The sequence below is a fragment of the Rhincodon typus genome, chromosome 24 (genome assembly GCF_021869965.1).
Source record: "Rhincodon typus isolate 14 chromosome 24, sRhiTyp1.1, whole genome shotgun sequence".
NCBI lineage: Eukaryota > Metazoa > Chordata > Chondrichthyes > Orectolobiformes > Rhincodontidae > Rhincodon > Rhincodon typus.
The window spans coordinates 1,553,577-1,572,434 of record NC_063355.1 but is presented as its reverse complement, the minus strand read 5'-3'; the positions used below and the strand labels follow the sequence as shown (position 1 = coordinate 1,572,434).

The window sequence follows — 18,858 nt, the reverse complement described above, 5'->3', positions numbered from 1 at the left end:
TCTAAGCCAAGAGGCTCGGGTTCAAGTCTCACCCGCTCCAGAAGTGTGCATAATACCTATGCACAAGTAGATTAGAAAACATCTAGATCAATCAGTTGAAGAATGATTTACCTATTTATCTTTATGATAATGGAAAAGGCCCTACTCAAGTGAGAAACAGATTATAATCATTGAATGGTTGAGCTGATTCTCAGCAGATTTAATATTTGGGTTTATGCTGATGCCTTAGTATGGATCTTTCATCTCAGCAAAACTGACGCAGGGTCCAGTGTATTCTAGGCATTATTTTAACTTCTATTTTATCATTTGTGCCTTTAGTAGAAAGTCCATGGCTTCCTCATTGGTAATTATCACTGCTTTCACAACACAACTTCTTAGTACAGCTTTGCATTTGAAGAATGATCAATTTTTCAACAATTAAAACAACAAAGAATGAACAAATAACTACCTGTGACATCACCTCCAGTGACCAGCTATCTGCCATTGAGATTGCCTGTGTGGGGTTTGTTGGTATTTTACTGTCTTTTTCTGACGGCCTCAGTAGTGTGGGTCCGAAGACGGTGGCCAGGTTATGCAATGACATCTTGTTGATCTGCTCTTTTTCTGCCACCCTGTTGAAATAAAAATGAGAATGCATCACGGGTTAAACTCATCAATGACCAGACCACCAGGAAGGAACATTGTGCTGTATAATTTTTATCTTGTTAAAGTAGATCTTTTTAGGTGATCACCTTCAAGATGCTCTTTCAGAAAAATGATTTTTGTGTGAATAGCAATTACATCACAGAAACAAGATGAAATTGATTACTTTTAACTGTGGAGTACGTTGGAATCAAAATTTGAAGTTGAAATTACTGAAGCACGACGTTAGTTCACCTCTATTACCAGCTTCAGCGATCTCTCATCGACGTAATTGGCATTAAAATGTTTACAGTATTCACATTAAAAAAAACTATTGACAGAAATTGACAGACTCATTTTACAAGTCACTCTTACACTTTTATTATCAACTTGGCTCTGTGGTATCATTCTTAAAAGCTGCGGGACCAAGCCTAACCGCAGCACTTAAGTCCTTAACTGAGGTTACCAGATACGTACAATAATGAGGGAGTGCAGGACTCTGCTGAGCCTTAATTTTAGATGAGAGTTTAAAATGAATCTCTCTCTGTCTAAGTGAACTTAAAAGATTTGATGGAACTATGTAAAGAGCAGGAAGTTGTTCAGGTCCTTGTTTGGAATAAGAGTTAATCTCAGATAGTGTTGTAGCTGATAAGGAGAGACTACAGAAGTGTCTCTGTTAGCACCAGCCTTGAAAGGCATTTGCCATAGATTTGGAAAATTAGGAAGCAGGTATCAGGTTTTTGAACTTCTTCTTGTTAGAAGTAAGTCCAGTTAACCGTAAGGAGTAACACTTTCAAATTTGCAGACTTACACATAGCCATAGTGAGAGAAAGAGATAAAATGTTAGATACTTCAGAACTTGATGTGACTCAATTTGTCAATTCCTTGGACTTGAATCCTGTAACAAATAAATTCCCCAGTAGCTTGTGTAAGTTTAAGTATATGCACAACAGTTAGTTGTAATGGTTATTCTTGTATATTTTTTATGAAAGTCACTACATGCAGATGAATCCTATTATTTCGTTGAACTCCAATTGTACAAGTAAAACGATCCATTCTCTAAACATCCTATCATACATTTCTCACAACCAACACCTCCAAAAATATGATAATCCATTTCATTGCTATTAATGAGACTTTGTTCTGTACAATTTGGTGGCCACGTTTCCCTGCATTTTAACTTTGATTTCAGGTCAAAAGGTAAACCAGCTTGGGAAAATGAAAGAATGTGATGCAAATCAAAATTGTTTTTAAGGAACTATGCACAGGAAAAGAAACCCACGTTTGCTATATCATTGTGTAACATTTCATAAAATTCCCCCCTTTTTTTAAAAACATACAGAAATTGAATTTTATATTTCCTCAATTTTGCTTTGGTCCAATATTAGAAACTTAGGGAGAAATGTTTAAGGAGAAAACCTTCTAAAAACATTATTACTCACAGTTAACCAAATCTGATGAGTTACTTAATCTTAGATGGGACAGCTACGAATCCACAACCATTATCCTCAACACTGCAGTAGTGGAGAAAAAGGTGTAAAGAAAAAGAATCAAATCAACTAAGCACCCTGTTTCTTCACAATGACCACTGCAGGAAATGTCATTATAATAGGGTCAGGCTGGTCTGCATTCCCTTCAAAGTTGAACAACATCACGACTGTCTAGGAGGACAGTGGAAAGAAGGAGCAATTGGGTGAGGAACCAGTCACCCATCCTATTTTGGGAAGGACTGCAAGCTTAAGGGGAAGACAGAATTGAGAGCAACAACAGGAAAAGGGTGCTCATCATCTGCCATACGACAGAAAACAACAGGATAGTAGAAATATTTAAAACATAAAACTCAGGATAAAACAAAGTAAACTGAAGAGATATTCCAGTTATATGAACAGACAAATTACAAACATGCACAGAACTCATCAGGTCTGGCAAGATCTGTGGAGAGAGAATCAGAGCTAACTTTTCAAGTCCAATCATATTGGACTCAATGTTAATAGTTTCTCTCTCTCCACAGATGCTGCCAGACATGCTGAGTTTCTCCAGCATTTTGGGTATTTGTTTCAGATTTCCAGTAATTCATAGTATTTTTCTTTTACTAAACTATGAACAGGGCTTGGGTGTGAACAGGAAGGACCAATTTCTTACAGCAGTGAAGTCAATAACCAGGGAACATGGCTTCAAGGTATTTAGTGAAAGGGGAGTTGAATATTTATTTTTAACCCAAAGGATCTGGAACTCACCTTGTAAGTAGTTAAGACATAAACCCTCAGCACATAATATAAAAACTTACCTCGTGCAGCAGTGGCCTTCTTGTTTGGAGCTGTGGGAGCGCGAGCCAGGGTGCTGATGGGAAGGTAAGGTTTTCTCCTGGATAAAAACTTACCTCGTGCAGCAGCGGCCTTCTTGTTTGAAGCAGCGGGTGTGTGGAGAGAATGCAAGCCAGGAAGGAACTAATATATTCGGGCAATTTTTTAAACCTGAAACACTACACGTGTAGTGTCTTCCCACACATCCTCCTCCTCTAACCAAAAAAAAAAGATTGTGTGGTCGGTAAGGTAAGGCTTTTTTTTTATTCTTCTGTAAATCTAGAGTAGAGGGAATGGAAGCTAGGGCAGTTGCATGCTCCTCTTGCAGGATGTGGGAGGCAAGGGTCACTGCTGGTGTCCCCTCTGACTTCACCTGCAAGAAGTGCACCCAACTCCAGCTCCTCACAAACTGCGTTAGGGAACTGGAGCTGGAGCTGGATGAACTCCGGGTCATTCGGGAGGCTGAGGGGGTGATAGAGAGGAGCTATAAAGAAGTGGTCACACCCAAAGGTACAGGAAAAAGCTAGCTGAGTGACTGTCAGGAAGGGGAAAGGGAATAGGCAGACAGTGCAGGGATCCCCTGTGGCCATTCCCCTCAATAATAAGTATACCGTTTTGGATACTGTTGGGGGGGACGACCTACCAAAGGAAGGCCATAGTGGACAGGTCCCTGGCCCTGTGGCACAGAAGGGAAGATGGGAGAATAGGAGAGCAATTGTAGTGGGGGATTCAATAGTAAGAGGCACAGACAGACGGTTCTGTGGACACGAACGAGATGAACGGATGGTATGTTGCCTCCCGGGTGCCAGGGTCCGTGATGTCTTGGATCATGTCTTCAAGATCCTTAAGGGGCAGGGTGAGCAATCAGCAGTCGTGGTACACATCGGTACCAATGACATAGGTAGAAAAAGGACTGAGAATGTGAAAAATGAGTATAGGGAGTTAGGTTGGAAGCTGAAGTCCAGGACAAACAGGGTAGTTATCTCTGGATTACTACCAGCGCCACGTGATAACAAGGTAAGAAATAGGGAGAGAATGCAGCTAAACACATGTCTACAGTGTCAGTAGAGGAGGGAGGGCTTCCATTATGTGGATAATTGGAGCACATTCTGGGGAAGGTGGGACCTGTACAGTAAGGACGGGTTGCACCTGAACCAGAAGGGCACAAATATCCTGGGAGGGAGGTTTGCTTGAGCTATACAAGATGGTTTAAACTAGATTGGTAGGGAGTGGGGAACCGGATTTGTAATTCAGAGGATGAGGTATTCAGCCTTCCAACAGACACAACAGGGAGTGAGGTTGTTAATAAAGAAATGCGGTCGATGGAGCGTAATTGTGGACAGAGAGGTTTGAGGTGTGTATACTTCAATGCTAGAAGTATCAGAAATAAAGCGGATGAACTTAGAGCATGGGTCGGTATTTGGAACTACGATGTTGTGGCCATTACAGAAACTTGGGTAACTCAGGGACAGGAATGGTTGTTGGAAGTTCCGGGATTTAGATGCTTTAAAAGAAATAGGGAGGGTGGAAAAATAGGCGGGGGAGTGGCATTGCTAGTCAGGGCTAGTATAGCAGCTACTGAAAGGCAGTTCGAGAATGGTATGTCTATAGAGTCAGTTTGGGTTGAGGTCAGGAACGAGAAAGGAGCAGTCACTTTGTTGGGGTTTTTTTACAGACCCCCTAATAGTTGCAGCGAAACGGAGGAGCAGATTGGGAGGCAGATACTGGAAAGGTGCAGAAGTCACAGGATTGTAGTCATGGGTGACTTCAACTTTCCAAATATTGATTGGAAACATTTTAGTTGTAATAGTTTAGATGGAGCGGATTTTGTCCAGTGCGTTCAGGAAGGATTCCTGACACAGTACGTAGATAGACCAACACGAGGAGAGGCCACTTTGGATTTGGTGCTTGGCAATGAACCGGGCCAAGTGTTAGACCTGTTGGTAGGAGAACATTTTGGCGGTAGTGATCATAACTCTGTTACTTTTACAATAGTCATGGAAAAGGATAGGTACATACAGCAGGGTAAGGTTTATAATTGGGGGAAGGGTAATTACAATTCTGTTAGGCAAGAACTGGGTAACATAAAATGGGAACAGATGCTGTCAGGGAAGAGCACTATTGAAATGTGGAGATTGTTTAAGGAATGCATACAGCGTGCACTCGATATGTTTGTCCCTAGCAGGCAGGGAAGATGTGAGGGAGCCTTGGTTCTCAAGAGAGGTCGATGACTGGTTAAGAAGAAGAAGGATGCTTATATAAGGTTTAGGAAACAAGGAATGGAAAAGGCTCCAGAGGGAGACAAGTTAGCCAGGAAGGAGCTGAAGAAAGGGCTTAGGAGAGCTCTAAGGGGGCATGAGAAAACCTTGGCAGATGGATCAAGGAAAACTCCAAGGCTTTTTACAGGTACGTGAGGAATAAGAGAATGACCAGCGAAAGGGTAGGGCCGATCAAGGATTAGAAAGGGAATTTGTGCATGGAGCGTCAAGAGATAGGAGAGGTCCTTAATGAATACTTTTCTTCAGTGTTCACAACCGAAAGGGACCTAGTTGTAGAGGAGGACAGTGTGAAACAGGCTGGTAGGCTAGAGGAGGTCGATGTTAGTAAGGAAGATGTGCTAGTAATTTTGAGGAACTTGAAGATAGATAAGTCCTCCGTGCCTAATGGGATTTATCCAAGGATTCTACGGGAAGCGAGGGAAGAGATCGCAGGGCCTTTGGCGATGATCTTTTCGTCTTCACTGTCCACGGGTATAGTGCCGGAAGATTGGAGATAGGCAAATGTCATTCCCTTGTTCAAAAAAGGGAATAGGGATAATCCCGGAAATTACAGGCCAGTTAGTATCACTTCAGTGGTGGGCAAATTATTGGAAAGGGCTCCGAGAAATATGATTTATGATCACTTGGAAAGGCAGTTTGATTTGTGATAGTCAGCATGGATTTGTGAGGGGTAGATCATGCCTCACAAACCTTATTGAATTCTTTGAAGAGGTGACCAAACACGTAGATGTAGGTAGAGCAGTGGATGTGGTATACATGGATTTAAGTAAGGCGTTTGATAAGGTTCCCCATGGTAGGCTCATGCAGAAGGTAAGGAGGCATGGGATAGGGGGAAATGTGGCAGATTGGATTCAGAATTGGCTGACCCTTAGAAGACAAAGGGTGGTAGTGGACAGAAAATATTCAACATGGTGCTCAGTTACGAGTGGTGTACCACAAGGATTTGTTCTGGGTCCTCTTCTATTTGTCATTTTTGTAAATGATTTGGATGAAGGAGTGGAAGGGTGGATTCGTAAGTTTGTGGACGATACGAAGGTGGGTCGAGTTGTGGATAGTGCAGAGGACTGTTCTAGGTTACAAAGGGACATTGATGGGATGCAGAGATGGGCTAAGAAGTGGCAGATGGAGTTTAACCCTGAAAAGTGTGAGGTGATTCATTTTGGAGGGACAAATTTAAAAGCAGAATACAGGGTTAACGGAAAGATTCTTGGCAGTGTGGGGGAGCAGAGGGATCTTGGGGTTCATGTCCACAGTTCCCTAAAAGCTGCCACCCAGGTGGATAGAGTTGTTAAGAAGGCGTATGGTGTGTTAGCTTTCATTAATAGAGGGATTGACTTCAAGAGCTGTGAAGTTATGCTCCAGCTATACAAAAGCCTGGTTCGGCCACATCTGGAGTATTGTGTCCAGTTCTGGTCGCCTCATTACAGGAAAAATGTGAAAACGTTGGAAAAGGTGCAGAGGACATTTATCAGGATGTTGCCTGGAATAGAGGGAAGATCTTACGAGGAAAGGTTGAGAGAGCTAGGGCTTTTCTCTTTCGAACGACGAAGGATGAGAGGTGACTTCATAGAGGTGTACAAAATGATCAGAGGTATAGATAGAGTGGACAGCCAGAGACTTTTTCCTAGGGTGGAGGTAGCTATTACAAGGGAGCATAGTTTTAAAGTGAGTGGAGATACGATATCGGGGAGACGTCAGAGGTAGGTTCTTTACTCAGAGAGTGGTCCGGACGTGGAATGCATTGCCGGAGAGGGTATTGGAGTCGGCCTCATTAGGGGCATTTAAGCGGCTATTAGATAGGCATATGGATGATAGTAAAAGGTAGGGGTGGAGGTTAGATAGACCTTAGGATTAGGGTAAAAGTTCGGCACAACATCGTGGGCTGAAGGGCCTGTACTGTGCTGTACTGTTCTATGTTGTATGTTCACATTTAAAAAATTTGGATATGCACTTGAGGCTACACATCAAGTTATTAGATGGGACAGCTTTTTTTAGGTAGCAAGAACGCTATGGGCCAAATAGCCTCCCCATGGCTGTAAATGTTTCTACACTTCCATGTTTCCAACACCTCTAGTTGAAATATAGGGATGTGAAGCCTGACTGCACCCTAGCTCTGAAGCTCTTAAGGATTGAGCCTGACATTTCCTTTGTCTGTACTGCCAACCAACTGAATGTTTGGTCGCTAAATTTGCTGATGACACCAAGATAGGTAGAACAGCAAGATGTCAAGAGGAGGTACAGAGCTGCAAAGGGATATAGAGAAGCTAAGTAGGTGGGTAAAAATTTGGCAGATAGAATATAATGCGGATAAATGAATTTATGCATTTTGGAACAAAGAACAGAAAAGCAATATATTACTTTAGTGGAGAAGACTGCCAAACTTAGCAGTACAAAGGGATCTGGGTGTACTGGCATGTGAATCACAAAAGATTAGTATGCAGGTTGGCACGTGAATAGAAATGCCACTAGACCATAAGATAAAGGAGCAGAATTACGTATTTGGCCCTTTGAATCTGCTCCGCCATTTGACCATGGCTTATATGTTTCTCAATCCCATTCTCCTACTTTCTCCCATAATTTTTGATCCCCTCACCAATCAAGTACTAACTCTGTCTTAAATACCCTCAATGACATGGCCTCCACTGCAGCAATGAGTTCCACAGATCCATCACAATCTGGCTGAAGAAATTCCTCCTCATCTCAGTCTAAAGTGCCATCCCTTCAGTCTGAGGCTGTACATTTGGGTTCTAGTTTCTCCTACTAGTGGAAACATCTTCTCCACATTCACTCTATCAAGCCTCTCAGTATTCTCTAAGTTTCAATGAGGTTCCCCTTTGTCTTTCTAAACTCCATGAAGTACAGACCAAGAGTCTTCAACCTCACCTCAGATGACAAGTCCTTCACCCCCAGGATCATTCTTATAAACTTCCTCTGGATCCCTTCCAATGCCAGCATATGGGCCCAAAATTGCTCACAATATTTCAAATGTCTGACCAGAGTCTTAGAAGTCTCAGCAGTACATCCCTGCTTTTGTATTCCAGCCCTCTTGAAATAAATGCTTCCTTAACTGGCAACTGAACTTGCATGTTCAGAAAATCCTGAACCAGAACTCCTAAATCCTTCCGTGCTTCAGATTTCCGAAGCCTTTCCCCATTCAGAAAATTGTCTAAACCTCCATTAGGAAAATGGAATGTTAGCCTTTGTTACAAGAGAGTTCGAGTACAGGATCAAGGAAACATAGAAACTAGGAGCAGAAGTAGGTCATTTGGCTTGTCAAGTCTGTTCTGCCATTTGGTATAATCATGGTTGATCCTCTATTTCAATGCTGTATGCCTGCTTTCTCCCCATACCCCTTGATGCCTTTTAAATTAAAAAAAAAACTTTCTTTAATATTTTCAGTGATTTTGCCTCCACAGGCTTTGCTGGTAGTGAATTCCGCAGGTTTTTCTCATCTCAGTTCTAAATGGACTACCCCGTACCCTGAGACTGTGTTCCCTGGATCTAGACTCCCCAATCGAGGAAAACATCCTCTCTGCATCTAATCTCTCCAGCCCTATTAGAAATTTATTTATTTCAATCAGATTCCCTCTCATCCTTTTGAACTCAAGTGAATACAAGCCCAGTTGAACCGATCTCTCCTCATAGAACAGTTCTGCCAAACCTGATATCAGCCTAGTTAACCGCCACTGTAGTTCCTCAATGGCAAGGAAGTCTTGCTGCAGCTGTACAGTGTCTTGCTGAGACTACATTTGGAGAAATGCCTACAGTTTTAGACTCCTTACCTAAGAAAAGATATACTTGCCATAGAGGGAGTACAGTGAAGGTTCATCAGACTGACTTTTGGAACGTTAGGAACAAAAACAGAAGTTGCTGGAAAAGCTCAGCAGGTCTGGCAGCATCTGTGAAGAAAAAAACAGAGTTAACGTTTCAGGTCCGGTGTCCCTTCCTCAGAACTGGACCGGATATGTTAACTCTGTTTTTCCCATCTCAGATGCTGCCAGACCTGCTGAGCTTTTCCAGCAACTTCTGTTTTTGTTCCTGATTTACAGCATTCGCAGTTCTTTCGGTTTTTATTTTGGAGTGTCAGGTTTGTTCCTTACAAGGACAGACTGGATCAACTGGGCATGTATTCACTGAAGTTCAGAAGAAGTTTCATCAAAACATAAAATACTGACGTGGCTGGACAGATTGAATGCAAGCATTATGTCTCCCCTGGCTGGGAGAGTCCACATCAAGAGGTCTCAGAATATGGGGTAGGCCACTTCAGATTGAGAGGAAGAGAATTTTTTTTTAAAGTGGTGAACCTGTGGAATTCTCTACCACAGAAGGCCAAGTCCCTAAATATGTCGAAAAAGAAATAGTTTTCTACAGGCTAAATGTGTTAAAGGGTACAAGGAGAGAGTAGACGCATGGCACTGAGATACAGGATCAACAAAGGTATACCGAATGGCAAAGCGGGCTCAATGGGCTGAACAGCCTATACCTGTTCTCTTTTCTATGTCTAATGCCTCTTTTTAATCTTAAGCCCCTGACTACGATACTCACTATCCCAGTAATCTTTGTGTTTTTGACAACCTTTAGTAAAACACTGTGGTTTTTTTAAAGCCATTGTCAAGTATTATGAATAATTGAAGCACCAGCACAATTTCTTTTTGGATGCCATAGTAACCTTCTTCCAATCTAGCACTTCTCTGTTATCTCCATTCTTTGCCTGCTACCCAATCATGTAGGGAGCATGACTCTGTACTTTTAGAAATGGAAAGAATTAGGGTAGATTAGTAAGAAGATTGATAAAGCATAGGAGATATTTAAAATCCGAAAGAACTGCAGATGCTGTAAATCAGGAACAAAAGCAGAAGTTGCTGGAAAAGCTCAGCAGGTCTGGCAGCATCTGTGAAGAAAAAAATCAGAGTTAACGTTTTGGCTCCAATGACCCTTCCGCAAAACTGGTTTATATTTATTTGTTTTTAAATTTGTTTTGTATTTATTTTTATATTAATTTATATATATTTATGTATTTATTTTGACTCACCTTTTCAAATGATCCAGCAGAAATAGGAAGGTAATAAGATTAGGTTCTGGCAGTGAAAGCAGCAGATTTAGCATACAGCTCTCCTTAGCAACTGGATCAGACAGTGCTGAGAAAAATAAACAGCAATGTGAGTTTGATCATTTCAGACATCTACTCCAAAGGCCTGAGCTTTGATTCATTACTTATCTGACAGAAAACAGAACTATTTTAAAACAGATCAATATATTGGTGAAAAGGATGTAATTTCACTCAGTTTTGAAGCATTAGTGCTTAGTATCATGGAATGGGAGAACACAGGTCTGATCTCCAATCCCAGATAAGGGCTATCAGACCTTGCCATTTCTCTGAAAATGGTAGGTAAAAATTGCATGGAAAAGTGCAATTTTCCATTGGGCTTTTGAACATGTATCTTGCCACTCAGGGTCTAGGGTGAATCAGTTTTGTAACCATAATTGTAAGAACATACTGATTTTCTCCTTTTGTTTTTGGTAATGGTCCCACACAATCTAGTAACACACAACCACACAGTTCTTCATAAACTGTATGGGTTTCAAAAGTGTTTAATTACATGCTAACATTTTCCTGTCATCCAAGATGTGATACATTTTTCAGAGCTGCACTGTCGTTATGAAATCTTGGCAATATATAACTGTTTCTCGATGTTTTTGCTTTCTGTATTCCTATATCTCCTGCGAAATAATTTTATTTGTTAACTCGCAATCTCTCCAAATGATATCTGGATGGTATCATTTTTCAATGAACATTGACCACTCTTAGTATGCAGATCTATGAGGATGTCTCCATTTCCTCACCAGGGCTGCAGTTTTTACATTTGAGCATTCTGGGACACCTTCAGCCTTAACTTCACTGTGTGCATTCTGTTCTAACTTATTCTGGATCTGCTTCCTGAGCCTCAATTAATAATGACACACCAAACATTTCTTCTGAATTGTCCTCATTCTGAAATGGAGTTTCAGTTATCCTAACATCTGTCTGTGATATTACTGTGATTGTACTGTGATACTCTGGTGATGGACTTTGTTTAGACATCGCTCTGCTCACTACACACATTGGAAAATGAACTGAAACCTGTCCTTGCAACTGTTGTTTCCTTTGCCGCATTTGGAATTTCCATGATAATCAGCGGAGCTATAACTTACACTCAGCCAAGACATTCCCAGGAGTAAATTCATTCCATCCACAGCTAATTTACTAACCGTCCTGCCTATCAGTAGTTTAGATGACAAGTCACATGCTAACGGGATTTTGTACAGTGGAAGCAAAATCCTTTCCCAGCAAAAGATTTTGAGGTGTGATGATGCTGTGGCTTTAAGAGGTGTATTTTGTCCTGGTTTCTTTTAGAGAGAGATTGGTGGCCAAGTGTTGAGCAGTCTATGAGAAGATAAACAACTTGTGAGGCTTTGGGGTTTTTTTTAAAAAGGCTGGAAGAATAGAAGCAACCTGAGTGGGTGTGGTTAAGCTCTCACAGATCCAGGATTTTAGTTAGTTTTTGGCAGTTATTGCTGGGGTGTCAGCAGGGTTGGAAGGCAGTGAATCTCTCCCGGCTACACACTCTCTCTCAGAATTGTCTTTTGATGTTCTTTCCTCCTGGACTGCAGAACTGCATGCGAGACAATCTGTTTTCTGAATTTGCCTTTATGCCAAGGGCGTGTTTATGGGATGTTACAATATTGGAACAGTTAATTAGTATTAGTTACGATATCTATTATTCTGCTAAGTTTTTCAAAAGAATTGTTATTCCAAGTTCTTTCTTTTGTTGCATTTTAACCATAGTGTTTGAATAAATTGCATTTTGCTTAATGTCGAGTAGTTTGACCAATCGAATTGCATCCTGAACACACTACGTGACATTTACCTTTAAAATATGAAAAATTTAGAGTCTAAGCTATCTTCTAATTATATTTTGAGGGGTGTCTGGTCTGGCCAATAACAGAGTACCCCTGTATTCCTTACTATATTACAGGTTTGGCTTCCTCATTTTAAGAAAAGGGGTTTAGAACTTAGAACATAGAAGATAGAACAGTACAGCACAGTACAGGCCCTTCGGCCCACGATGTTGTGCCGAACTTTTACCCTAATCCCAAGGTCTATCTAACCTCCACCCCTACCTTATACTATCATCCATATGCCTATCTAATAGCCACTTAAATGCCCCTAATGAGGCCGACTCCAATACCCTCTCAGGCAATGCATTCCATGCCCCTACCACTCTCTGAGAAAAGAACCGACCTCTGACGTCTGCCCTGTATCTACCTCCACTCACTTTAAAACTATGCCCCCTCGTAATAGCTACCTCCACCCGAGGAAAAAGTCTCTGGCTGTCCACTCTATCTATACCTCTGATCATTTTGTACACCTCTATCAAGTCACCTCTCATCCTTCGTCGTTCTAAAGAGAAAAGCCCTAGCTCTCTCAACCTTTCCTTGTAAGACCTTCCCTCCATTCCAGGCAACATCCTGGTGAATCTCCTCTGCACCTTTTCCAATGCCTCCACATCTTTCCTGTAATGAGGCGACCAGAACTAGACACAATACTCCAGATGTGGCCGAACCAGGCTTTTATATAGCCGGAGCATAACTTCACGGCTCTTGAACTCAATCCCTCTATTAATGAAAGCTAACACCTTCTTAACAACCTTATCCACCTGGGTGGCAGCTTTCAGGGAACTGTGAACATGAACCCCAAGATCCCTCTGCTTCCCCACACTGCCAAGAATCTTTCCGTATTCTGCATTTAAGTTTGTCCTTCCAAAATGAATCACCTCACACTTTTCAGGGTTAAACTCCATCTGCCACTTCTCAGCCCAGCTCTGCATCCTATCAATGTCCCTTTATAAACTAGAACAGCCCTCCGCACTGTTCACAACGCGACACACCTTCGTATCGTCTGCGAACTTGCTAATCCACCCTTCCACTCCTTCATCCAAATCATTTACAAAAACCACAAAATGAAGAGGACCCAGGACAGATTCTTGTGGTACACCACTCGTAACTGAGCACCACGTTGAATATTTTCCGTCCAATACCACCCTTTGTTTTCTAAGGGTCAGCCAATTCTGAATCCAATCTGCCACATTTCCCCCTATCCCATGCCTCCTTACCTTCTGCATGAGCCTACCATGGGGAACCTTATCAAACGCCTTACTTAAATCCATGTATACCACTTTCACTGCTCTACCTACATCTACGTGTTTGGTCACCTCTTCAAAGAATTCAATAAGGTTTGTGAGGCATGATCTACCCCTCACAAATCCATGCTGACTATCACGAATCAAACTGTGCCTTTCCAAGTGATCATAAATCCTATCTCTTCGAGCCCTTTCCAATAATTCGTCCACCATTGATGTAAGACTAACTGGCCTGTAATTTCCAGGGTTATCCCCATTCCCTTTTTTGTACAAGGGAATGACATTTGCCTCTCTCCAATCTTCCGGCACTATACCCGTGGACAGTGAGGACGAAAAGATCATCGCCGAAGGCCCTGCGATCTCTTCCCTCGCTTCTCATTGAATCCTTGGATAAATCCCATCAGGCCCGGGGGACTTCTCTATCTTCAAGTTCCTCAAAATTCCTAGCACATCTTCCTTATTAACACTGACCTTCTCTAGCCTACCAGCCTGTTTCACACTGTCCTCCTCTACATCTAGGTCTCTCTCAGTTGTGAATACCGAAGAAAAGTATTCATTAAGAACCTCTCCTACCTCTTTAGGCTCCGTGCACAAATTCCCTTTACAATCCTTGATCGGCCCTACCTTTTCTCTGGTCATTCTCTTATTCCTCACGTACCTGTAAAAAGCCTTGGAGTTTTCCAATATCATATCTGCCAAGGTTTTCTCATGCCCCCTTATAGTTCTTCTAAGCTCTTTCTTCAGCTCCTTCCTGGATAACTTGTATTCCTCTAGAGCCTTTTCCGTTCCTTGTTTCCTAAACCTTACATAAGTATCCTTCTTCCTCTTAACCAGTCATTCGACCTCTCTTGAGAACCAAGGCTCCCTCACTCGGCCGCATCTTCCCTGCCTGCTAGGGACAAACATATCGAGCACACGCAGTATGCATTCCTTAGACAATCTCCACATTTCAATAGTGCTCTTCCCTGACAGCATCTGTTCCCAATTTATGTTACACAGTTCTTGCCTACTACTTCTCATTACACAAAAACCATCATCAGTACTTTCTTTTTGATCTCAGGAGGAGATTTTGTGGCAATCCAGCTATTTACTCTACCCCGGCGACTTGTTTTTCTTTCACCTTCTGACTTTCTCTCTCTTTCTAATTTAGGAGGGTGATGGAAAAAAGGTGCAGTTTTATGGTTCAGCTCATAATCTTCAGCCATTATTGCTGTCTGTCTAGAAGTTTGGGGCAGCACAGTGGCTCAGTGGTTAGCACTGCTGCCTCACAACACCAGGGATCCAGGTTCGGTTCGATCCTCAGGCGACTATCTGTGTGGAATTTATACATTCTCCCCATGTCTGCATGTGTTTCTTCTGGGTGCTCTGGTTTCCTCCCACAGTCCAAAGATGTGCAGGCTATAGATTCATAGATTCCCTACAGTGTGGAAACAGGGCCTTCAGCGCAACAAGTTCACACCAACTCTCAGAACATCCCACCCAGACCCATCCCCTTAAACCTACCTAATCTGTACACCCCTGAACACTCGGGGCAATTTAGCATGGCCAATCGACCTAGCCTGCACAGTCCTAGGTGGATTGGCCATGCTAAATTACCCATAGTATTCAGCGATGTGTGGATTAGGTGGGTTATAGGGGGATGGGTCTGGGTGGGATGCTCTGAGGGTCAGTGTGGACTTGTTGGGCTGAAGGGCCTGGTTCCACACTGTAGGGATGATATGGATATGGATATTGGTATAAGTTGCAAATCTTTGGTCTTAAACATGGGTTATTATTATAGAAGGTAGTGAGCTTTTAAACTTGCTTTCAGAGAATAATTGCCTGGATTTTCTGCTGGCCAGAAGTTGTTATGCCAGTGTAAACAGGAGTTGCACATGGAGACCCTACCCATTGCCAGATCAGTCCAGCTGCCTGCAGGACTTGACCACCTTAAATCAAGTGCAACTCCTCAGGAATATCAGCCCAATCGCTCTAAGGTTACCATTTGTGGTTTTTAATTCTTGATGTCGTACTCACTTGTCAAAATTACTTTGTTCAATTCTCTCAAATTTGATGTAGGTTGCCCAGACTATTTTCTTAAATTTTAAAATTTTTGCCTACATTCCTCAGGCACTAACTCATATGCAACCAATATAATTTATTTTTAAAGCATCATAATCCCTAGAAGCCATCTCTGACAGTAAAATGTATATTTCCTGCGCTTTCCCTGTCAAAGTACTGTGCATGAGTAATATGCCTTTGGCCAAAACATCTGTCTCGCTTGACATGTTCTGATGCATCATATGGTACTTCCAGTTTGATCGGGATAGATATAGGATTCCCATTCTAGCACTATCCACGGTTTTGTTATCCATTCTAAACTAATCCCATCTGCCTGCACATGGTCCGAATCCCTCCATTCCCTTCCTGTTCACGTGTCTGTCTATGTGTCTCTTAAACTTTGCTGGAGTATCTGCTTCTACCATGTCCCCTGACAGCGTGTTCCCAGCACTTACCACCCTCTGTACTAAAAAAAAACTTCTCGCATATCTCCCTGAAATGTTTCCTTTCTCATCTTAAACCTAATCCTCTAGCATTTCCACTCTAGGGGAAAAAAAAGATTCCAGTTATCCATCCTGTCCATGCTCATAAATTTATAGTTATTTCAGGTCACCTCTCTGTCTCCTACGCTCTAGCAAAAACATTCCAAGTTTGTCTAACCTCTCCTTATAGCTAATATACTCCAAGCCAAGCAACATCCTGGTAAACATGTTTTTGCATCCACTCCAAAGCCTCTATATCATTCCAATTGTGTAGTGACCAGAACTGCATAAAATGCCCCAAATGTGGCCTAGCTAAAGTTTTACACAGCTGCAACATGACTTTCCAACTTTTATAATCAATGTCCCAACGAAGGCAAGCGTGCCAATAAGCCTTCTTTATCAGCATATCCACTTGTGTTGTCATTTTTAGGGAGCTATGGTCTTTGAACATAGAAGTATACAACACAGAAACGGGCCCTTTGGCCCATGATGCTGTGCTGAACATGACGCCAAATTAAACTAATCCCTTCTGCCTGCCCATGGTTCATATCCCTCCATTCCTTGCATATTCATGTGCTTATCTAAAAGTCTCTTAAATGCTCCTATCATATCTGCCTCCAACACCACCCCTGGTAGCGCATTCCACACTCTTACCACTCTCTGTGTAAAAAAAAACTTGCTCCTTACATCTCCTTTGAACTTGCCCCCTCTCACCGTAAATGCATGCCCCCTAGTTTTAGACATTTCAACTCTGGGAAAAAGATTCTGACCATCAACCCAATCTATGGATCTCATAATTTTATGACTTCTAATAGGAGATCCCAAGATCCCTCTGCATATCAATGTTCCTAAAAGCCCTGCCATTAACTGTACAATTTCTTCTTGACCTCCCAAAATGTATCACATCACACTTGTCCAGATTAAACTAGATCTGCCATTTCTCTGCCCAACTTTCCATCTTATCTATATCCTGTTGTATTCTTTGGCAAGCTTCCTCATTATTCACAACTCCTCCAATATTCCTGTCATCTGCAACTTACTAATTAGACCAATTAAATTAAATCATTTTTTATCCCAATACACATAACAGGTCATAGACCTCCAGTCAGAAAAATACCCCTCCAGAACTATCCCCTGTGACCAAGCCAATTTTGTATTCAATTTGCCAATTTACCATCTATCCCACGTGAATTAATCTTCTGGACTAGCCTATCAAGAAGGACCTTTTTGAATGCTTTAGTAAAGTCCATATCAGTAACATTCACTGCCCTACCCTCATCAATCATATTCGTCATTTACTTAACTTTGCAAGACAAGACATTCTCTGCATAAACCATGCTAATGATCTCTAATAAGTCCATTCTTTTCCAAATGTAAGGCTCACCAGCCTATAACTTCATGGATGATCCCTGTTGCCCTTCTTAAACAAAGGAACAACCTTAGCTATTCTCCAGTCTTCTGGGACCTCACCTGTGGGTAAAGAGGATACAAAGATCTCTGTCAAGGTCCCAGCAATCTCCTCCCTTGCCTCCTTCAGTATCCTGAGATAGATGCCATTAGCCCCTGGGACTTATCTACTTTAATACTTTTCAAGACACCCAACACCTCCTCCTTAATATTGACATACCCCTCCCTAATCTCACCATCATCCGTGTCTTTCACGTTGGTGAATACTGATGCAAAGTGCTCCAGAACTTGCTGCTTCCCTAGCCAAGCTGGTCCAATACAGGTACAACACTGGCATCTAACCAACAATGTGAAAAACTGCCCAAGGATGTCCGATACATACAGTGCAGGACAAATCCAACACGGCCAATTACATCTACATCAGTCTACTTTTGATCATCAGTAAAGTGATGGATGGTGTCATCAATAGTGCTATCAAGCAGCACCTGCTCAGCAATAACCTGGTTTGGCTTCTGCCAGGACCATACAGTTCCAGACTTCAATACAGCCTTGGTTCAAACATGGACAAAAGACTGGAATTCTGGAGGTGAGGTAAGAGAGACAGCCCTTGTCATCAAGGCTACATTCCGCCAAATGTGGCATCAAAGTTATGTGGCAAAACTGGAATCAGTGGGAAGCCGGTGGGATACTCTCTCGTGGTTACAGTCATACCTGACACATAGAAAAATGGTTGTGGTTGTTGGCGGTCAGTCATCTCAGCCCCAGGACATCTCTGCAGGAGTTCCTAAGGTTGTGTCCTAGGCCCAACTATCTTCAGTTGCTTCATCAACGACCTTCGCTCCATCATTAAGTCAGAAATGGGGATGTTTGCCGATGATTGCACAATGTTCAGCACCATTCGTGACTCCTCAGGTACTGAAGCAGTCCACGTCCAAGTGCAACAAAATCTGGACAATATCCAGGCTTGGGCTGACAAGTGGCAAGTAACATGCTCACCACACAAATGCCAGGCTATGACCATCAAACCTCCATTCCTTGACATTCAATGGTGTTACCATCAGTGAATCTCCCATTGTCAATATCCTGGGGGTTATCATTGACCAGAAACTCAACTGGACTCACCATATAAACACAGTGGCTACAAGAGCAGGTCAGAGGCTTGGAATACTGCAGCGAATACCACATCTCCTGACTCTCCAAAGTCTGTCCACCATCTACAAGGTACAAGTCAGGAGTGTGATAGAATACTCCTCACTTGCCTGTACGACAGCAGCTCCAAGAATACTCAAGACGCTTGACACCATCCAGGACAAAGCAGCCCAGTTGACTGCACTACATTCACAAGCATCCACTCCCTCCATCACTGATGCTCAGTAACAGCATTGTCTACTATCTACAAGATGCACTGTAGAAATTCAGCAAAGATCCTCAAACAGGACCTTCCAAACCCATGACCCCTTCCATCTAGAAGGACAAGGGCAGTGGATGTACAGGAACACCACCACCTTCAAGTTCCCCTCCACTCACCATCATGATTTGGAAATAT

General features: G+C 42.3%; 1 protein-coding gene across 2 annotated transcripts in view; it reads right to left on the bottom strand.

The window, feature by feature from the left end:
* The window catches only part of si:dkey-91m11.5 (PH_BCR_vertebrate and RhoGAP_Bcr domain-containing protein), a 422,142-nt gene that overhangs the window by 4,054 nt on the left and 399,230 nt on the right, over positions 1-18,858 (bottom strand). For both annotated transcript variants that reach the window (XM_048611239.1, XM_048611240.1), the window contains 2 exons: positions 10,236-10,341; positions 449-611 (listed from right to left, as the gene is read on the bottom strand). In XM_048611239.1, the coding sequence (XP_048467196.1) occupies positions 449-611; positions 10,236-10,341 (269 nt within the window). The remainder of the gene's footprint in view (positions 1-448; positions 612-10,235; positions 10,342-18,858) is intronic.